The sequence below is a fragment of the Rhipicephalus microplus genome, chromosome 2 (assembly GCF_043290135.1).
Source record: "Rhipicephalus microplus isolate Deutch F79 chromosome 2, USDA_Rmic, whole genome shotgun sequence".
NCBI lineage: Eukaryota > Metazoa > Arthropoda > Arachnida > Ixodida > Ixodidae > Rhipicephalus > Rhipicephalus microplus.
The window spans coordinates 287,773,795-287,795,614 of NC_134701.1; the positions used below are offsets into that span (position 1 = coordinate 287,773,795).

The 21,820-nt window shown below is 44.3% G+C and overlaps 1 protein-coding gene across 1 annotated transcript in view; it reads left to right on the top strand.

Moving 5' to 3' along the window:
* Positions 1-2,178: 2,178 nt before the first annotated feature.
* The window catches only part of LOC119177636 (uncharacterized), a 142,190-nt gene continuing 122,548 nt past the window's right edge, over positions 2,179-21,820 (top strand). Inside the window, exon 1 of the mRNA XM_037428905.2 lies at positions 2,179-2,538. Coding sequence (XP_037284802.2) covers positions 2,444-2,538 — 95 coding nt within the window. The 5' untranslated portion in view covers positions 2,179-2,443. The remainder of the gene's footprint in view (positions 2,539-21,820) is intronic.

Here is a 21,820-nt window from a genome sequence, read left to right on the forward strand (position 1 = left end):
TGATTTTTGAGCTCTCTGTCACGGTGTAATAAGGGGCCTAAAGGGACCTCGAGCTGTCCCATTACTGTTTTTACCTTGATCACCACCTCTGTGTAATTTGCCGAAGTGAAACTAATAAAAAAAAATGAAATATATAATGATTCAGAGCCAAAATGACGCCTCGTGTAAAGCGCATATTTTTTCGCGTTTATATTAAGTTCGCTTTAGGTTGTGCCCACCCAGCCCTTCTCGACTGAGTGAGTGGCGATCTCAACGCTTTCCCGTCAGGAATAATTTAGGCGCATAGAGATTTACCTCGTCATTAATTATTTGCGATAGCTCCCCTCAAGGACACTGCGCCTACGAGGCCTCGGGGTGCTGCGGTCAGCACAGGCCGCGTATAAAGGTCCTCGCGCTGTATAGTACTGCCTTTCGTGGTGCGCGCCATCAGTACCAATGTAGCGGTATAATGCGTCGTCAGCTTTCGGTGCACGACCACCACAACACCCATTAAGTCTTGCTTCCCGGCACAGCGGCCCATTTCAGTGGGCACTTGTCTTTCGTGCCAGCCAAACGATTTGCTTGTGTCATGTGGCTCATGCGAACTTCGCCTGTGTTCAGTTACACCGCATCGCACTTCAAACATTGCGCAAGTCGCCCGCCGGAACCTGTGGTACGCTAACGTGGAACGATCGATCTTTTTTTTTCTTCTTCTTCTTGCGTGTCGTGCGAGCCTATGCCGTTCCATGGAATACAGAGGACTCTTCTGCCCCCTCCTCCTTTTTCCATGTGCAGCGCGAAGTGGGACGACCCGGAGCGAGCGAAATGGTATTCCGTATTTCGTGGTGCGGTATAACCCCCCCCCCCCTCCCTGCCTGTGCCATACGCAGAAAAGTCTGGTGTTCGGCATGTTGGTACACATATGGAAAATTGATGAACCCAGCCTTCAAAGACACGTACACCAGATGAGAGGTTTTGACGACCACACATGCTGGGTCATTCCATTTCATGTATACGCGCCCCTACAGATTTCAAGCGTCACGTATCCGCTCATTTGTGTTTCGGCTCTCATTTGCAGGGATGTGTACGCTATCGAGTATATGCACTTCTGTTGTGTTTAGTGGCAATACTTGCACTTATTCACTTCTGGTCGAATGTTACTACATGTATTTGAAGCTGGCAGTGGCAGCTTCAGAACTCCGTATCCCTGTTCTCGGCTCACGGCACTAAGTTTTCGACGTCCTCCGTAGTGTTGCGATACTGTACGTGTCACAGGCGCCCCGTTGTCACCTTCCGCCACACTCTAACGCAGTAATAAATTTCTAGTGTCGTCTTGCATTGTACTTCGGTACTTATTTCGCAATACTCATGATGCACGATTTAGAGTGCATCTTATTTCGAAGGAAATAAATGTTTGATAAAATTATAGCGCTAAACTCATGTTGTCATCGCACAATGCCATTATGTGCGTCGTATTTCTGCGAATGAGCCCTTCTCCGTCTCTCTCTTTCTCCGCTACTGTACAGTTTGTGCTCGCGACACACTTGTTGTTGATGACTGCTAAGACGCCGTGAACCGCAGCAGTATCGGAGCTATCGATGATGATTTAAATATTTCTTAATGACTAAAACACATGGCATTGTAAATGTCTACACGACATTTCCACTACACACGCTAGCTTGAAAATAAGACCCTTGTTATTTGGCCTATGGGGAGACTTTCGCGATACGAGAGGGGCATAAAACGGGTGCGGCTTCCTAACCTTGCTTGAGACTTCACCAGCAAATACATGCAGTAAAGCACACATATACCGAGAGCTATATACCACGTCGCGAAATTATTTGGCGGTGCAGTATTGCCCTGCCTACTTAGAAATAACTTGTGTGTAGTAAATTTAGATTTAAACATTCAGTACTGTCTCGGGAAGTATGTGATGCCATAAACTGCAAGTTTTCGCTGCGTAAAAAAAAAATGCCCGACGCTATGTCGTTTCGCAAAGGAGCAATTTCGTTTTATTTGTGAGACGACACAGCATCTCGTACATCTTCAATGTACGAACCGAGCGTCCCCACCCCCCTTTTATATAGCGTCGCATTAGTCGACAGCAAATTTCCGTCGTGCTGCCGGCGCACACCACCAGGCGGCAGCCGCACGGGTCTTGCAAGGCACGACTCCGAGCCTCCGGCGGCAAAGCGAAAGTCGTGTCGGCGCGAAGCGGATCGAAACGACGCGCTTTCGGATACGCAGGCTCGAGTCGAAGCGGCGATGCGCGTCAGGTGAAGTGGGTAGTGCAAGTGCCCGTACGCACCGCAACCTTTTTTTGCGGCCTGGTTGTTTTGTGTTCACCGAGTGCGTTCAGCAAGAAGCCTGCAAGGAGCAGCATGTGGTTCCGGCGACCGTCGAGAGCGCTGTGCCCTTTGCGGGCGGCGGCCACCTGTTCCACGGCGCCGGCCGTCGTCTTTTGATGCGAGGCCTCGACAAACTCGGTAACAAAGGTTTGGGAATGTGCCAGATCGTCAACAGTCGTGGATTAGGAGGAGACCACAAGCCAAAGCGAACGTGAGTATCCCCTCGGGACCGACAGGATTTCGCCGGTCGTGCTATGTGTGAAACTGCTACTTTCAGATTTGCTATCCGCCTCTGACGCAATGCACAGAATACATAGCTTCTTACGTCGCCTTTGAATGAACGTTTGCCGAAAGGCAGCCAAAGCTAAAATTGCAGAAATTACCAGAGAAGAAACGCTTCGTCCACCAATTAATGCAGAGCGATACGAAATTCAGGAACCCTTTAAATCACCCTTTAAATTGCATTCAAACCATATTTTGAGTCGGCGCTCTTAAGCACTCATTGCTTCTGACTAATTCTATTCTATAAATTTACTGCAGAATGTGTGTACACAACAAAAGTGCGAAATGGCTCAAAGAAACAGTGTTGCTCAAATCACATGTCCGCACAGGTCAGCCGTCGACTCCAAAGGTTTTCTTAGGAACTGAGAAAAAAAGTGGGTTGGCCGTGCTGTGCGATTACCATACTGCTACACGTGCATATGAAAAACACTTCGTACACCCTCGTTTGAGCAGCAGATATTTTATACAAAGAAGGGTTGGCTTTTACGGCGACTTGACGTACACCTTACGAGGTTCAAAAACACGTATGGTCGTTTATGTACGTGTTAAATATAATGACGAAGCTTAAAAGTATGTATACATTAGAGACCAAGTTCAAGATATTTTCTCATTACGTGGCTCTTTTTGCCAGTAATTTATCAGGCATCAGTATTGTTTTGAATTTATTCGTACGAACCATACTAGTGCTACAGCTTTTTTCTGAATACTGGCCGAGATTTCATAAAACCATCAATAAATGAAATCAAACTAATGTGAACATCAAGTCGTAATAAATACTAATCTTAGAAGCGTTCAATCAATGCTCGTAAAGTATTTCACGAGAATGTTAACTGACCGTCAAGGAGCGCAAGCACCTTAATTTCTCATCAATGTATTGTAACCCATATGCACTAATGGCAGCAATTACCAGGAGAGGCTGAGCCCTCAGCAAAAGCGTGTCTTCATTGCGCGCAGTTTTCAATGGAGGAACGATCACTACTTCAGTGGTTGTGTTGCTTCAAGACAGTGTTACACACCAGTGCCATACTTCTGCACAGTTCTGTATCATTTTCGTACATCTGTACCGTAGAGTGTTCACTAAAGGTACCGAAAGAAAAGCTAAATACTTATAGGACACAGTCTTTTTGGTAAGATATAAATACAGAGATGTAAAGTCTTCAAACAACACAGAAAAACGTGGCGATTCGGAACGGGACGCTTAACAATGAACAATAGTGCTGGACTTAAAACACTTGCTCCACATTCTAATTGATTGATTTGTGGGGTTTAACGTCCCAAAACCACCATATGATTATGAGAGACGCCGTAGTGGAGGGCTCCGGAAATTTTGACCACCTGGTTGCTCCACATTCTAATTATCTTTTCAATGCTATGCCGTTGTAGGTTATATCTAAGCACGTGCATTTCACAGCTATGGACTTGAAGTTACTCAGCGCTGAGGCCATGTTTTATCATTAGGAATACCGAGACCAGCATCAGTTTCAAAATTGGTCTCTCATATACTTTCGACGAAATGCATTCGCGTTGCCCGGCGTTGGTAATATTTCACAATTCTTGTCTTAAGTATAGAGAAAGAAGATAAACGAGACCTCCACATTGGGGCTCATATTATTGATGAATGAGTCAATTCTGCATTGCGATAAGTACAACCAACATCTTCCTTGTAACTATAGGAATTACGGACACGTACGGTAGTTGTGGCTGAAATTGTGTATATGATGGCGTAAATTTGTATAACTCTAAAAACTTCTCTCATGCATCTAAGTCGAAATATTTTTGCTTACAAACCACTGAAAACGTGTAGGCTGGTACGTCGCCCGTAAAGTTCTCCAAAATAACGGTAACAAATAATATGGGGCGTCTTTGTTTTACTTGCTAAGGTAATGTATCTAAAATCTTACATGCCAAAACTATCTGCTGCCCTTCAACGTAAACTCACATCACACGAAGTACACGGATGATACAGATACACTTGTGTTATCACATTTTGCAAGCGTTGCATTGGTAGTTGCGAATCGGCGCCTATTTTGTACTCCTGTTTCTTCTCCCTCGTCCCGCCTGCACTGCTTCAACAAAAAAAGTACTTTAGTGCGTTCTTAATTAGGCTGATTATTCAAAATATTCCTTGTGAAAACAATAAGTTTCCTATGACACAATGCTAAAATCACGGACCCAATCGGAAACACAGTCAAGCCGCAAGACAGGGTACAGGTAAGGAATGAAAAAAAAGGAAAAAGTGAAGAAAATGTTCGTAGGGAATGTTAACAGACAGTATTTCACAAGTTTCAGAATTTACTGCTACCACCACTACCACTGCATATAAATGTATATATCTACTACCATCACAAAACTCTACCGACCGATATCGTTGGTTAACCTCTGTCGCCGGCGCCGTCCAGTGGCAAGACGCGCTTACTCTTGAGAGCCTTTCTCTGACGAACTCCGCCAGGGTAATGCTTTGGACAGCTTTTCCGTCAAGCAGCTCTCTCGACAGCAGACGTACGTCTCGCGACTAGACGGTATGAAAAGCGATTACGGCACGCTCTAGCGTGGTCCGTACACTTTTGCTCGCGTGTGTACATATCGTCTTCAATCATGCGACACGCATACCTTGGGCGGTTTGCTCAATTGCGGGATCCACCTACTTTTTCTCCTAGACTGCCGCGTTTTTTTTTTAATCTATGTCTTCAATAAATTTAACGAAATCATTCAAAGGACTTTATTAAGGTGCTACAAGTGCACTGTAATTAAGAAGAGAAAGTAAGAAGAAAATACTTCTTCAAGCCTCCGTGTTTTTTTTTGGGGGGGGGGGGGGATTACACACTAATTTGGGAATATCGGACAGTAATAGTACGATAATAATGAAAAAATCTCACTCTGTTTATTTGTCCCCCATGGTGATGTAGCAGTTACGGTGCTCAGCTGCAGGTCACGGGTTCGATTCCGGCCGCGGCAGCCGCATTTGGATGGAGGTGATATGCTATAGAGGCACGTGTACTACACGATGTTAGTTGGCTCAGAAGAACTCCAGATGGTCAAAATATCCGGAGCCTCCTACTAAGGCACCTCTCATAAGCATACATCGTGGTTTTGGACAGCAAAATGCGATATGTTATTATTGTTGTTTCTTTTGGAACGGATGTGGGCAGATGTAACGATGTTCTGTCGACGCCTGCCTGTGAACACATTGTTTAATTCGAGATACTGCAGTGTGTTTGTGTTTTTGCGTGTGTATGTGGGTGCATTGCACTTGCTATTCTGAAAGCAAGTGACCCTACTTGTAACAACGCAACTATAGCGCTCGCTCGCCCCACAGTGCATTCCTTTCCGGTCGTTAGGGGAAAAGGGCGAAGGCTGACCCGCGCGTGCTACATTCTCAACGGCACAGTCGTCGTGGAAGCAAGGAGAGTGCGCAGACGAAAGGCGACAGTCATTATCTGATGAGGCTCTCTAATCAAACAAAAGAGAAGGCAGCTGCGGGCTCCCACGACCCTGGCGAGCACTCCGAACCAACGGCAACAGAAAGACCGCGCCCCGAGGAATTCCTGGCACTTCGCGCATTATTGAAATCAGTTTCGTCGGGGCTCAAAACAAACAAGCGAGAGCACTATGCCCGAGCAGGCAAAAAGTAAACTAGTCGTGGCCAGCTCTTATAAATGCGCACGCTTGGAATTCCGAGCGCCTCGTTCTGCTAACTCGCAAATGCCGTGCGGAATTCCAAGGCACCGAGTGAACGTTACGGTCGGAAACCAAGAGAAACGAGGGACCAGCCCTTTCCCTCTCCTGCCACGGCCACTCACTCTCGTGCTCGTAATGAGCTGCGAAACCGGCCATTAGCCCCTTTGGAAAGGAGCGTCTCCGGGTTCAGGACTCGCGCTTCTTTTCCGACTCCGGCTGGCTGGTGAGCCGGGTATTTGCCAACTTTATCTTCTCCTGCTAGAAGGAGAAAGTTGGCGCTTTCACCGACTGCGAGGAGGCACGTGTTCAGGCTTCTGGAGTGGAAGCTCGGCGCTTTAGCGCATGACGTCGTAAACTATACCAGCGTAGCATCGAAGACGGGCGCTGAGTCGGAGGACTTTCTCCAAAGCGAGTAACAACGCTTGCAACAAAACAGATTGAGTGAAAGACCTTAGCTCTAGGTTACGCTATTCATTATATCTTAAGAAGCGGCAAAGTGAGGAGGAATAAGCGTTTAAAGACAGTATCGTAAACTACCCAACAAGTGAAAGATACGCGACCATGGCTCTGAAAAACCACGCACATGCACATTTATTATCCGAATGCACAGTGAGTGACTGCACCTATCAACGTCACGTTAACGCCTCGAGCAAACGAGTAATAGTGGCGTGAAGGTAAGTGGCGAGACAAGTTGTAATATTTTAGCAAACGATGAAGGCGCAAAGCTTCAGCACGGGTAACAGTTGAACTAAACATTCAGCCTTCAGCTGTGATGATGCACCATGTAGATTCCACGGTGCATCATCAGCACATCGGTACACGCATTGGAGTCGACTACGTTGTTGATCCAGTATTACGTCCAATTAGCAAGCAACCGTAGTCGGCACTCGCTCCAACTGTTTCATCCAGAGCTATTTCATAGATTTCCACTAGGTGTCAAAAGTAGTTATCACTGATTTTATTTCATCGACCCTTCGAGCTAGGCTGTCTTCCAGCTCGCACATCTTAGAGCGTATGGCCATATACCCAAGTCATCCAGTGAGGCACATCCACTGTTCTGCTGTTTGCTTAACGTTTCTTCATTTCAAAGACCGAAGGCCGTCGTTCTTGCTTCACGCAGGCTGTTCATTATGCGCCGATCATTAACATCTTCCAGCCTTGCGCCACCTGGTATAGACGAGCGGGGCTAAGAGAACTGCTCCCAGCAAGTGATGCGCACTGGCACGCTTTCATTATGGTGGCACCAAAGTGACAAATTTTCCCGCGTCTCCACATGATTGAATGAACAGCTCTGAACTTTTCATGGCGGTACTGCAGAGAGACATGGAAACTACCTGAAACAACTCCATCCAGTTTTCAAGTTTCTATCAAATCGTTTTATTCTTGCCGCTAATACAACGGCTGTTAATAGCTCTTGTCGATGCTATCAATTTTAACAATAATCACCTGCTTGCGCTGTTTCTTTCCTACATGCTGCTCAGGGATACAGCTCTGTTTGGCACGATATTTTTACTCCGCACGTATTATCATAGCGCTGATACATTCACATTCCACTTACATTCATGCAAGCTAGTTTCATCCTCCTACCAGCAGTGGCACCTTACCACAAAAGGTAATTAGCTGTTAAGCTTGAGGGTGCGGGTTCGATTTCTGGGCACTACGGTCGCATTTAAATGAGGTTGAAATGCAAAAATGTCCTTACATTTCAAGGGGCGTAAACCGCTCCGAGTGTAAAGTCGCAAGAGTGTTTCCTTTTTCTCCTCTACACTCCCCTATCACCTCTATCTCGTCCTCCCTACTTATTTGTTGACCATCTCAGCACTAAGCATTGGGCCTATCAGGATTTTGAGCTTTTTGGCATCTTGTGTTGTCTAAAACTCACAAAACAAAGCTGTATGAGTCTATATATCGCGCACGATATTCAAGGGATGCAAGGCTGAACGAGCGGGCCACTGCTTGTCAAAAGCAGGGTAGTGGAAAATCGGAACAAATAGTCCTCGTGTATGGACCAATCTAGAACTTATTCTCTCATAACATCACGGGAACAGACTGTTGGCATCACGAATTGTGATGAAAAGACGAAAACGTCACTGTGCGGCCACTACACTATAATAGCAATAATGCAATCAATCATCTTTAGCGACAGATACATATGCGAAGTCACCGAGAGAGCAAGCTGTGTCCGCCGAATAGTGAACACATAGTTCTGTTCGTGGCATGGACCGTGTTCTCTAAAACACAAGTGATGCTATTTCGTCAAAAAATAAGTAAAACGAGCCCGTAAGTTGTCATTGGCTCAGCCAGTGCAGATATTTTGCTTCTATAAGTTTAACTGTTTTTCCACGAAATCCCTGGCTAAATTTTATGGCTTTTCCATAAAACTTTATGGCAAGACATTTAATGGTTCTTCCGCGAAATGTCCTGGCTAAACTTTCTCGCATCGTAGAAGCATTAGCGCGCTTGTTGTTTATTTTATCGCGTAGACTGAAGCGTCAATTACTGATTGTCCTTTATTTCGGTCAGCTATCGGTACTTGTATTATGGTAGAACAAGAGGCATAAATACATACGCAGGGTATGTGAACTTTCTCTAGCAAATGATAGATGTTCCATGCTTATAATATGCCCGCAGTGGACGCTTTTAGCTTCGTACGAGTAATGTACTCTTAAGCTTGTGATCTCGAGCTAGACGAAAAAATAACGGTTCTTTCCACGGGAGATAGTACTTAAGGTAACGCACCCGTATGTGCATAACCCGTGGCAAATATGCTAAAAGAATCTCGTACCAGTGCACTAATTCTGGTTGCCAACGGAGACGCTATACTTACACTCAAGAAGACGTTGATATGCCAGACAGTACCAAAGATATCTTTCTGTTATAACCAGTTTTGATAGGCAACTTTTGATGTGAGCGTCTACGGCATGGTCTACATGAGAGTATAGAAGGCACCCATAGCAGTTTATGACGTAAAAGGCCCCTAAACCGCATTGAGTTCAAAGGCGAGCAGTAGTTTCTTTCTAGCCTTCAAAATTAACACCCTTCCTACATCTTCATCTCGCTCCTAATTTCTTCAGAAAGCACGAGAAATTAGGCGTTCGGCCAATTTCGTGCTCCTCGACTACACGCTGCTATCTCCGCTTTTGCAAACTCAGAAAACGAAATGAAATCAGTTCATGCAAGAGGAAGCTAAATGGGAATGTGACTGCTCCCAAAGCAGGGCATGCAATAATGCACAACAGACATCTCTCGTATGCCGACCAATCGAGAGCTTATTTCATCCTGACGTCACGTGAACAAACTGCTGGCGTCACAAATTGCTTCGCGATCCGGGAAGTACCTGGAGAAAATAACGCGCTAGTTCTTCATATTTCCAGAGGACTCGCTCTCTATATTTCGCGCCGGCCGGTTGTGCCCCCGCGATCTCCGACGACAGCGCAGCTCTGGCCGACTGGGCTCGCCCTACGCCATCTCCTGACGCCGACAAGAGCTCTCGCCGAGTGGTGCCCCGTCTTCGGACTCCTGCGACCGTGTCCATCTTTCCAATCTCCTCTTTACTTCCGTCGTTTTCTGTCGTTCGCTCTCCCTGTGCCTCGCCCTCTCCTTCCTCTCTCCCTGTCTATCTCTTTCCCTTTTCATCCTATCGTTTTAATCCCTCCTTTAGCCCCCCTTCTCGTGAGCTACTGTTGAGGTGTCCTCCCCCTGAGAAACAGTTACGGGGCTCACTTTTCTCTTCTTTTCATTTAAAATCGCTCACGCTCACATATTTTCAGATGTTGTTTAGGGGCCCTTAAAAATACTATTACATAAAGTCACGTGTGTGAACAAGTTCTGCCCAGAAAGCTTATCTATGCAAAACTTTCTTGATTATTTAATGTGGAAGACATGTCTATCGAGGGGCCTTTTAAGCGTCTAGTATAAATTCGATGTCCTTTGAAACGGACGGTGACAACCATTCGTTTGTAGCACAAAGTCGATTATTTCTTTCATAGCCTTTCCGCTACATTGCGCGATTCGTCAGAATTTGAGGCGCCACCTTGCGTTGCGTTAGAATTAGAAGTGCATCTATGGTATTTGAAAGGAATGAAAAAATTCCCGTGGAGGCAATCGCAGTGCTCACTACGGCATAATTATTGTTTGCAAGGACTCACGTATTATGTTTGTTCAGGTATACTGCCTAGGCTCTAATAAAATGACACAACTGTTCCAACTGCAAAAGAGAAATTATCAGAAGAATTATGTCCTTTTTCAAAGTGTCACCTTTTTTATAATGCATGCGAACATTAACTATTCAATCTATATGTAAAATGGTGTTTTTTCTACACTTTGATAGCATCATCTCTTGCTTCGTACCTGTTGTTTCCCAAAGAAATAATGTGCAACAGTCTTCTATAATCCCAGCGGCGGTGGCTACGCTAGTGTACGAAACTTGTTTATGTCAGTTGTGTCAACCTATGGCCAAAAAAAAAAAAGCAAGACTCTCTGCTTACTCAGCCTTCAGCATAGTCATTATGTCTGCTTATGGCCATTACTTATCACTTTGTTGAATCCATTACTATTTTCGACGGTCAATCGACATGCAGCGTTCTAGAACCAACGTCAGAAGCATCAGTTTATTTTTTTTTTCAGAAAGCCTGCAACCAAAAAATAAATGTGCACATATATGATTTCATTCTTTTTTTAATAGAGAATGCTGGTCTGCAGAATAATAATATATTTTTACAGGTTAATTACATGCATTTGCTGAAACAAATATAAAGCAACAGATTACTCCGTTCTGTTTTTTTGGAATGAAATATAGAGTGCCTTGGATTATTGTTTTCGAATCTGACATACAGTACATCATAATTCACAGCTGAAGGGGATAAATACAGCAGCATCTAGCAGTTCAAGTCCTCAAGAACAAATAAGAACAAATAGTGTAAGTGCTTAGAAAGTAAAGCGTATAAGCCTGCACTAATAGAGTGATAGTAGCTGCCACCCAGAAGGGCGATGCATGGCGCCATTCAAATGTATAAAGCCTTGTCGCTGGCCCGACAAACGACAGGAAGATCGGGCAAAACAAAAAGCGACACAGGTCTGGGAATTTTCCCGTCCCGAACCCATCCGCTTTGCATAAATGATGGCACACCTCACGCTTGTCGCGCAGTCTGCGTCGCAAAGGAGTCGCAAAAAAAAGCGGGAACTGCGCCATCGGATGAGAAGTTTGTAACGAAGGAGCTTAGTGCGTCGCTGCCTCGCTTACATTTTCTCTTTTTCGTTCACGCTTCTATAGTGCGTGTCTCTCTCGGTCGAGCGTATTGGTTATACGATCTGCTGCGCTGGGTTTTACGAATTAATGATGCTTGTTATGCTACGTGTAAGCATCTTTAGCCATGGCTGTTCCTTTTTTTCCTCAAAGATGAACTTAGCTGGTAATTCGCAAAAGTGGCTCCCAGTTGTAACAACGAGGTGGTTCTTAGCCGAATCCTTCATGACTTGGATCAAGGGTAACGCTTGTGGGCATCATAAAGGGTATGCGCCACAGACATAGGTTAAATCCCACGACTGACCACCGGCCTTACTAAACTTGAAGGCAGAAGTTTGCCCAACAAACAGGTTTAAGCCGCAAAAAGTGTACGTGTGGCCCATCAAAAAGTATTACCTTGATCATAAACGATTCCGTGGCATAGAAATTGAAAAAAAAAAAATTCCGTAGCAAACAGTTTCCACCAAAAAAAAAAGGAAGAAAGCAACTGTTAGCCCAACTAATTACTTGCTCGTTTCCATTATAGTCGCACCATGGTCACGTGGTACTTTGTTGGTATAAAAGGCTGTGGCTATACTTCCACCTTACAGCTTGAGAGAGAGTGTTTGATAAAACACAGTGGTACAACACGTTGGAGCATCTTGAATGAAGGCTCCTTTGTAAACCTGCTTATAAGAGGGCTATCTTCAATATGCAATGAAACTGTACTACCACCATAGAGCTTAAGAAATAGCGTGTGATAAAGAGCAGTGATACAGCACATATGAACCACTTGCAAATAAAAGATGCATCAGCCTGACGAAGAGAAGGTCACCAGCATCGCTGTTTCGTCGGTGTCTGCGATGCCGAGCTGGCTGCATTCTTTCCTTATACTTCTGTGAATTATACATAACACGGTCTACTTGTTTGATTTCGTAGAGTACTTACAGTGCAAATGAAAACATGGGACAACCAGAAGAGCGATGACGATGATGAAAAAAATTTAATTGCGTAGGTTGTGTACAGGAAGGGTGGGCAGCAGTAGATGACTGCTCGTTTTGTTTTCTTTATTTGGAACATTACCCGCAGCGCCATCTTAGGCATTATTGCGGGGGCAACAGTGCTCCATCGAATGAATCCGCAGTCTTGCGGCCAACTAAACCAGCTGGTAACATGTTCAGTTCGAATGGCTTGTGGAGAAAAAGAACGCTTAAACAGATTAGATCTGCAGTTGTACGGCCGTACTTAAAATTTGTGGTCATGACGAGAGGATTGATAATGTGCTGGTTTTAAACATTCTGAAAGATTAATGCTTGTTTTCTTGTGATCGATTAAATAAAACAGTTTCAATCTTAGATTACGTCTTCCATCTTGCAAGTATTGCCAATTAAGTTCTCTTTTTTATACATTGGTATCTTTCAGTTCGGCCGTATTTTCCCAGAACAAATCTTGCTGCTATCGACTGAATACGCTCTAGTGCACGAATATGTACTTTGTGAAATAGATCCCACACAGGACAAGCATATTCTAGTATTGGTCTGACGTAGGCATAATATGCGGCCTGTTTCACCTCCTTCGTTACACGTTGAAGATTTCTTTGTAAAAAGCCTAGGGCTTTTCCAGCTCTGCTGAGAATGCTGCAAATGTGTTCAGACCATCCCCCATCCTCAGAAAACGTGACACTCACGTATTTGTACTTGTGTTCTTTCCTAATAACTTGATTGTTTAAGGTGTACTAATTTGTAAACCTATTGACCCTTTTAGTGAAACTGACGTGAACACATGTATTAATGTTTAGCACCATGCCATTATTTTTACACCATACATCCACGTAACTAATGCCATCCTGAAGCTGGGTAGAATCCGTTTGGTCGGTCAGCTCAGTATACAACACATAGCCATCTGCAAACATTCAAATACTACACCTAATTGTATTCAAAATATCAGTTGAAAAAACAGGTCACTGACCAATGTCAAATAAAAACAAAGACGTTTCGGGATCCGTACGGATCCCGAAACGTCTTTGTTTTTTATTTGACATTGGTCAGTGACCTGTTTTTTCAACAATGCCTTTACCTGACCAGACGGCATTTCGTCGAACTCTCGACTACATTCAAAATATCATTATTAAATACAAGAAAGAGAAATGGGTTCAGCATGGAACCCTGAGGTACCCCTGATTTCACCGAAACAAAACATGAACATGATCCACCTAGAACAACCTTCTGTTTTCTTGAAGCTGAATAGTCCGTAATCAATCGACAAATGGTTTGATCTATCGTCAAGTTCTGCAGTTTTTGAATCAGATTCGAGCGTGATACCGTATCGAAGGCCTTTCTGAAGTCCAAAAATAAACAATAAATCTGTCCTTTGTTTTCTAAAGCCGATCCTGTATTATGATGGAATTCAATTATTGAGTAGTACACGAAAAAACCCCGTCTGAATTCGTGTTGTTTAGAATTAAGAAACCTAATTGAAGTCATGTGATTCATGAAAGCAGAAAAAAGCATGCTCAAGTATTCTACAACAAATCGGTGTCAGAGAAATTGGTCTGTAATCTGATACATCTGATTTACAACTACTTTTGAAAACGGGCACAACATTAGGTGCCTTCCAGTCATCAGGAAGCTTGCCTTAATCAAGTGTTTTTTTTGTAGATAACATAAAGGTAGCGAGCTACTACCTCAGAGCAGTGACCTGGGCAAGTTGCTTTACTTTCGTCAGTGCACTGTTCGTCGCGCTTTTCTACGTCTTCCCTTGCTCCGTAATTACTTTACGAAATGGAATAACAACTCGCCCGAACTTTGCTACTTGTTCGAGGTGGTTTCGTCTTCATTCGGTCCGTAAACTATTGCAAATGCAGCTGTGCTTTCTAAAACTTGCTCATCGTGTCATCTTATGACTCCGCCACTGCCATCACGTCAATAGGGGGTCGTTTAAATGTTAGTCATGTAGATTTTGTTATTTAGTGAAATGTTCGTTTTGATTTTAGTTCAACTAACGTCTACCTCTGAGAGCAGCATAAATAAATTGACTTTTTCAACGCGTTAGGTGTTGTTTTCAAATATATTATTATCTATAACAATTTATGTGGCACTCAAGAGTGGCCTCCTGTTTCGTTCGTGCGGCTGGTAGTTTAAGAACAATATTTGTTACGAAGAGGAGGCTTGCGGCAGATGTTTTCGCCACCTTTCCGAAAGTTCTTCGTTGTCTTTCACAGCTGATGAGTCATCCGTGTCACGACAAGCTGTATTCAAAAGTAAGAAAAGAACGTACTCACACACGCGAAAAAATGTAAACGAAAAAACAGCTGCAGGCGAGACGGCGGAATAAAGCCAATGCGACCATATACCACTGCCATCATCGTCTTCACCGTTGGAGCGTTATTTCATGTTTGTGACGGCGGGTTCATCAGCAGGAGGGAACAGCTTATTACAAAAGTCTTATTACAACGTTAGAAACTGACATTTTTATACTAGGCGGTTAGACCTTGTTCCAGTTTCTACGCGTGAGTGAGTTACTCATAATAGAGAAAAGTTAGGACACTTCCTATTGGAATTAGCAATATGAAATGCACATATATAAAACATAAATCGGCGCAGTATTTTTGGTCGCTATCATTCAAGCGCTCTAAAAAAAAAAGAACTCGCGAACTTTTTTTTTCATACGCGTTCGTGTATTTCAAGACAGACATGACAAATAAGCTCACACGCCTTGCTTTTCGGCAATTATTCTTCAAGGAAGCGCCTGAATAAAGTAGCCAATCGCATGCACCAGCCGTTGTCTCCGAAGCAGCAGCAGTACTCGTGGCGTCGAGAGACCAGTGCCGACGAACGAGAAAGGGAAAAAGAGAGACAAGAAACGTCGCCTATGAGTGAGCAAGATATCTTGTGTTTTCACTCGGCGCGGCCATTTGTCAGGGCGTAATTACATTTCTCTCGCGAAAACCCTTTTGTCTTTTCCGTGTGCCCCTCCGGACGCACTTTTGCTGTTTTTTATCTTCCGGTTGTTTCCCGTGATGTACCGGAATATTGCGCTGACAGAAAGAGCAAGTTGAGCGATTTTTCATTGTGTAGAACCACAGTTATCCGAGTGTGTGGTGCTTTTCCTTGTCTTTCTCTTTTGATATCGACAATCAATAACGTGCATGGACTACTGTCAGTAGAACTGCTTTCCAAGGCGGCACGACAAACGCAAGGAAATCTTGTTTCCATAAGGTATCTTCCGAGGATTTCCACTCGGAAGCGTCATCGAACACGAATGTCTTAGAGCTGATAAGATTACCTCGTGATGCCGTCCAAGACCGTACGGTCAACGAGCACAATTTTTAAGTGGTAAAGACTAACCTCAAAATGCGATTAACCTTGCGACGTTCCTCTTACAAGTAGACCAGAACGGATTTTGCTTCGATAAAAAATGTTCTCCCCGCTTCGTAGAAAACAGCTGCTTTTGACGCAAAAGTGCTAGCAACGCTTTTAATAATATATTTCTATATGCTCGCGAGGGGCTCACATACGTGCGCGCCTCAGCCATTAGGAAAATGTAGTATCGGAAAGTATATGTGCTCAGTTACGAGATCAACCTGCTCACTTACTTCGATGACGTTTGATAAATTTCACGGAGGTCTGAACTCACCCCTGACTTGCTCACCTCTGGTTGGAACGTACTCAGCATGAAATGTTCGTGTACCGGCTGCTGAAGTAAAGATTGCAGCATGGTGCCTCAACGCACACACCAAATTGGAGCTTTTCCAGAAATATTCTTTTTCTCGTTATATTTAAAAACATCTTGTGGTGGAAGCCATCCAACGATGATTGTCAGTGTGAATACGCGAGTTCAACTACTACAATGATATTACAAAATGGTAGTCCATCACATTAATGACAGGGATGGTATATAACAAACTTCAATTGCATCACTGTTGTTTGTATCCATAAAAGCGAGCATGAGCCATCGGTAGAAGTAGGGTATATTTTTACACGCTTTCGGGTCAACGAAACAGTAGGCAAATATGAGATCTAGGTCACCTCTTGTTCTTTCTATGGGCATTGAATTCATGTTCCCATGGTTCCCTTGACATCGGTCTGTCGTACCAGGAAAATTGTACGACATCACTATAACTCGAACTTATGCCGCCGTCCCGACACACCACTTCGCATATGGTCTTACACTGCGTATTCAGGTGTACCGTACGACACCGCATCCGGTATACCATTCGCTGCATGGCTGATGAGCCTCCGTATCTGCTTCTGTGGGTGTTGCAGTAACCGATCGGTCGAAATGGCGAATAAGCAATGAAGTAAATGCTTTAGGCTTTTAAAGCACTTAACACAAGGCGTGACTACTGTGTACTCTCTATTCTGACTCCAATGGGCCGCCTCACTTTCAGTGACGAAGCTTGTTGCTCCACATAACGGCAGTACATTAAGTGCAGTGTCCTTCATGTTGTGCTTCTGTTCTGAGGCGTTGTGGTTGGCCCATCGAGTCGAATGAACCACTGAGGGTATCTAAAAAGCGTCCTATATCCCACAAATGAAAGTGAAAACGTGGCGGCACCTAATGAGCTCTGGCGACAGTTCACGCCGGCGATTCCGGGCCCGATGATCAAAAAGTCAGCGCGCTAAAGCTCTGCTCTGCTCGCTGCCATCTCATGCAAGACTCATGAAGGCTGAAAGAAAATTAATCTGCGCCAGATAATTCACGCTAGCAAACAGTTTCTTTCGAGTTACCCGAAACCACTAACCTAACGAAGCCACTGATGAGTTTTGAGCGCATCAATTTATTTAAACGGGGACCGGAAAGTGAAACTTTTTTTCTTGCTTTCGACTCAAATGTACCTTCAATTTTCTTTTTTTTATGCGGATCAGTGAATCTTACCGGCGAAAACAAAAATTGAGGCAGCTACGCACTGTGTCAAGCCTGAAGTCAATGCGGAGCTGTGCAGCTCTTTTTTATTGATATGATATATAAGGAGATGTTGGCATACAAGTGTGGCACCGGCTACTCCTTAGCCCTTGAGTGAAAGCCGAACGCATATCTTAAAGGAAATCATATAAACCAGTGCATAAAAAGTAGAACACTCGAGCACACATATGCAAAAAGACACTTATGCGCACATATCACAACACAACGGTAAGAAAATGTTTGAAAGTCAACGAGTGGAGTCTCTATAGTGTCCCTCGTCGAAATTCAATCCAACTAGCAGAAAACAGCAGAGCACACGTCGGGTCCTTATAGAGATGTTCAATTCAGCACACACATATGATGGGTGTCGTATGATACTGTGCATAAAGAGTATGACATGTGCGATACAAAGGAAAGGTCGTTATTTCTTAGTACTTGTCAGCGATTCCGCTGTCTTGTAAAAAAATCTTTTAACGCTTTTTAAGCGTGCGTCTGTAAAACTCCAGTTGGACACGGGCCCGGAAGTTTCTTGATACTAAATGGTCTGCGGTCTAATGCCAGCAGCTCCCATTTAAAACGGTGTTTCGGCGTGTCATGATGTAAGCAGTCTATAAGGTGTCATACGTCTTCATCTATAAATGCACATTCGCATTCGGGAGTTCCAGCTCTGCCAATTTTGTGCAAAAAAAATGTTTTGTGTATGTGGTGCATAGCTTTGTTTGTTTTTTCTTTGGTTCTTTCTTTCTTTCAACATTGCTGTCTTTCTTGTTTTCTTTTGTGGGATATTTGGTCTTTATTTCTATTTTCTTCCTCTTTTATTTCTCCTTTTTTTCTCTTTTGATTTCTCGCTTGCTTCATTTCCCTATTTTCCTACATCGTTTGTGTTGTCGTGTTTGCTTAGCCATAAGTAATGTCTGTGCTTTATATTGTCGTGAAGGCATTCGAAGATCAAGAGGAAGAATACTTCACGTTGGCGCTAGCACTAGTTCAATATGCAATAGTTGGCTATGCTATATGTAGTATTGCTTTCATTAAATTATTATCAAGGCGCTCGCAGAACAAGAGAAAGAACACGTGTTAAGATCACCAACGAGGTGCTCGAAGAGGAAGAAGACTTGTTTCTGGTGTGAGTGCGCGTTCAATATTCTACAGCTGGCTAGGCTATATGTAGTACTGCATGCGTTACGCCAAGCGACGACGACAGCAGGCGATCACAGCATACGACAGCCATGCCCCCTAAGATTATCCGCGCTTAAAAAAAAGCCCTCTGTAACTCTATGCTGTCCCTACCTAAAGAAATTGTGACCACACAATTTTTATTTCTTTTTGTCTCTATCGCTTCATGTTTTGTGTTTTAAAGCCACGCGCTCACCGATACGAAAATAGCATTGAAGCCTTAGTCATCGGTAATAACTATACTCCCCCCCCCCCGACACTCTTTATTTTTTTAGGTAGAGCCATATGCTATAGCGCATGTTACAGTGTTTCATGAGGCACAACTTATTTGCGAGAGTGCACCTCTGCATAATTTGAAAGAAGGGCATTGGACAGGGTGAGCGTGAGTAGATTTTTTTAACACAAGTTGGCTGCATTATAAGCTCATCAGGGAGAGTATTCTACTGCCTCCCACCCCGATTTTTATTCCGTTTTTTTTTTGTTTGATTCGATTCAGCCTAATCCCAGTGCCGTAACTTTTCTTGGTTCTGTGCTTTCTTCCATCGCTGCTTCTTTTGCCAGCTCGTCCACTTCGTGTTATTTCAGCAACGTGGCCGAAGGCTTTTTGACACATCTTTTGTGCGTTTCGCTTGCTCTTGCTTAAATGTACGGCTGTTTCTACAGATTTGTCATAGCCCGTTGTTCTCCTAGCCAGCGTCCGACATTTTGAGAGCTCGCCGTCGTCGGGAACGGATATTGCGGTCGGCTGAGTACGTATACCGCCATCGCTATGCCCTCTTCTTCGTGCACTTCATCATGTTAGTTTTAAACAACGCTCGTTCGCGAGCACTTCACATCTGCTGATTAGAAAAGAAAAGAAAGTAATGACTCCTCATCCGGGGGAAGAATGCCTTCTCAATTTTTAACTTTTTCGTTCCACACGTTTCTTCAACTTTATTGGAGGAATCACGGCGTTCATCAAAATGATCAAAGCCAGGGAGCGTTGGGGGCCACCGTAGTGGTTATTTTTTTTTCATACTGATAGACATCTCGTGACGTGATGCGTGGGAATCATTCTTTTTGTAGAGAAAAAAAATTCACACAAAATACACAAATGAATTCAATTTCTTCCCTTAACAACGCTCCCTCCCATACTTGCAGCTGCCATCCCACCCATGGTGTTCAATGTTTTTATAACCTTGTTTCTGTTCCTATCTCGTTTTAGAAGAATACAAATCATGTAAAATAGAAACTTATAGACTTAAAACAAAATCTGTAAACGATGAGCAAGGATAGCGTTCCCGATCTGCAAACAAATCTTAACGTGGAAGTATCTGAATGAAGCGTATCATCAACCTGTAATTACCTAAGGTGCTAAGCATCATATGAAGCACTTAGTCAGAACCATACTTATAGAACACGTTCACAAACTGACAAGACTCAGTCGTCAATCATTAGGTGTATTTCTTATTCATCTTATCCCCTCTCCCTTGTTTCCATCGGTTCTATGGCAACCTCGGCATTCCTGTAATGTACCAAAAATATATTTTATCACTTCTTGCTCTCCCGAACCACTGATAATGTTAATTCGTGGATAAAGGGACCTGGATGTGTTGCTCGACCCTATCGGCCGTGAAGGAACAACTTTATATTCACTGAAGCCCGAGCTTAACGGTCGCCGTTAAATTCCTCGCCAAATGCGGACCGTCACGCACCGGGCATAGATTTTCAATTAGTTCCACTTCCCAATTTTCTTAGCGGAGACAGATCGGGAACAATCGCTCTCTTTTCGCTCCTCGAGTGCGTCTCGTGATATCAGCGCCTAATGAGCACCGGGCGCGCGTGTTTCGCCGGCTTGCGTATCTCTTCTTGTGTCAGCCGTGTTCGTATTGACCTGGCGTATTAGATGGAGGGCGAACAATCGAGTCAAGTAAAGGGCAGAGAAGGAGGAGCAGGAAAGACAGAGAGACCAGCGGACAGGACAACACCACTTGCGCGGCGAAGTGAAGATAGTTTTTATTGACCCGTTTGATACTGCCGCAGTGGAGCCGTTCCTGGAAAGAGAGCACACTAAAGCGAGAACGCAAATTGACGCGCGATGACGTTTCTTTCACTTGCCCCGCCGCGGTGGTCTAGTGGCTAAGGTACTCGGCTGCTGACCCGCAGGTCGCGGGATCGAATCCCGGCTGCGGCGGCTGCATTTCCGATGGAGGCGGAAATGTTGTAGGCCCGTGTACTCAGATTTGGGTGCACGTAAAAGAACCCCAGGTGGTCGAAATTTCCGGAGCCCTCCATTACGGCGTCTCTCATAATCATATGGTGGTTTTGGGACGTTAAACCCCACATATCAATCAACGTTTCTTTCACTTGGGCCTACCGACGAGCAGGCTTACGTCAGTTATATATATACACGCTGGGGAATAAGGATGTGGTTATAAAAAAAACTGAAAATAAAGGTCGAGATAAAGCTTCCAACCAAGGTGTTTTTTTTCTTTACTCTCCGATGTTTAATTGAAGTCTTGTTTAGGGACCAGACATTTATTTGACGCTGCTAAGCACTGCCATACTGCTCTGCGATATGATCAGAGGTACCAGAGGTCTAATTAACAAAACTTCGCTTCCGTCTTTTCGTTTTTTTTTATTTGTACGCCGGCTTCACCGATATGTCTTACATCGTAGTTGCCGGGAATATTCTATTACGAATGTAACTTACAAAGCCGTGTCTGGGTCCGTTTGTTATACGCTAGTTGCTAGTGGTGATCATTTTCTCCATTCGGGCTGGGTGAAGGAACTGAGAGGGAAGAAGAGTGCGAGTGCACGTGAAGCGGCGATGCTCTGAACAGGCGGCAGAGCGCTTCCAAGCTCCGAGATCTTAATAAAAAATGGCAGCATACCCACGGGGTGAATGATGGAGAGTAGGGCGAAGCATCCGTCCGTCCATTCGTTCTTACTTCCGTCCGTCCATGCGTCCGTCTGTGTGACCGTCCACGCATCTATCCGCCCGTCCATGCGTGCGACTGTTCGTACGCCTACACGTCAATCCGTGCGTCCGTCCCTGCGTTCGTCCATGCATCCGCCCCTGCGTCCATCCATGCGTTCATCCGTCCGTGCAGCCATCCATGCGTCCGTCCATGCATCAGTCTGTGTGTCCGTTCGTCCATCTAGTCAACACTCCATGTACCACCGTCTCGCATCTTTTCATCATATATTCCGCATATAGAAGCACCGCCATCCAGCGGACATTCAAAGG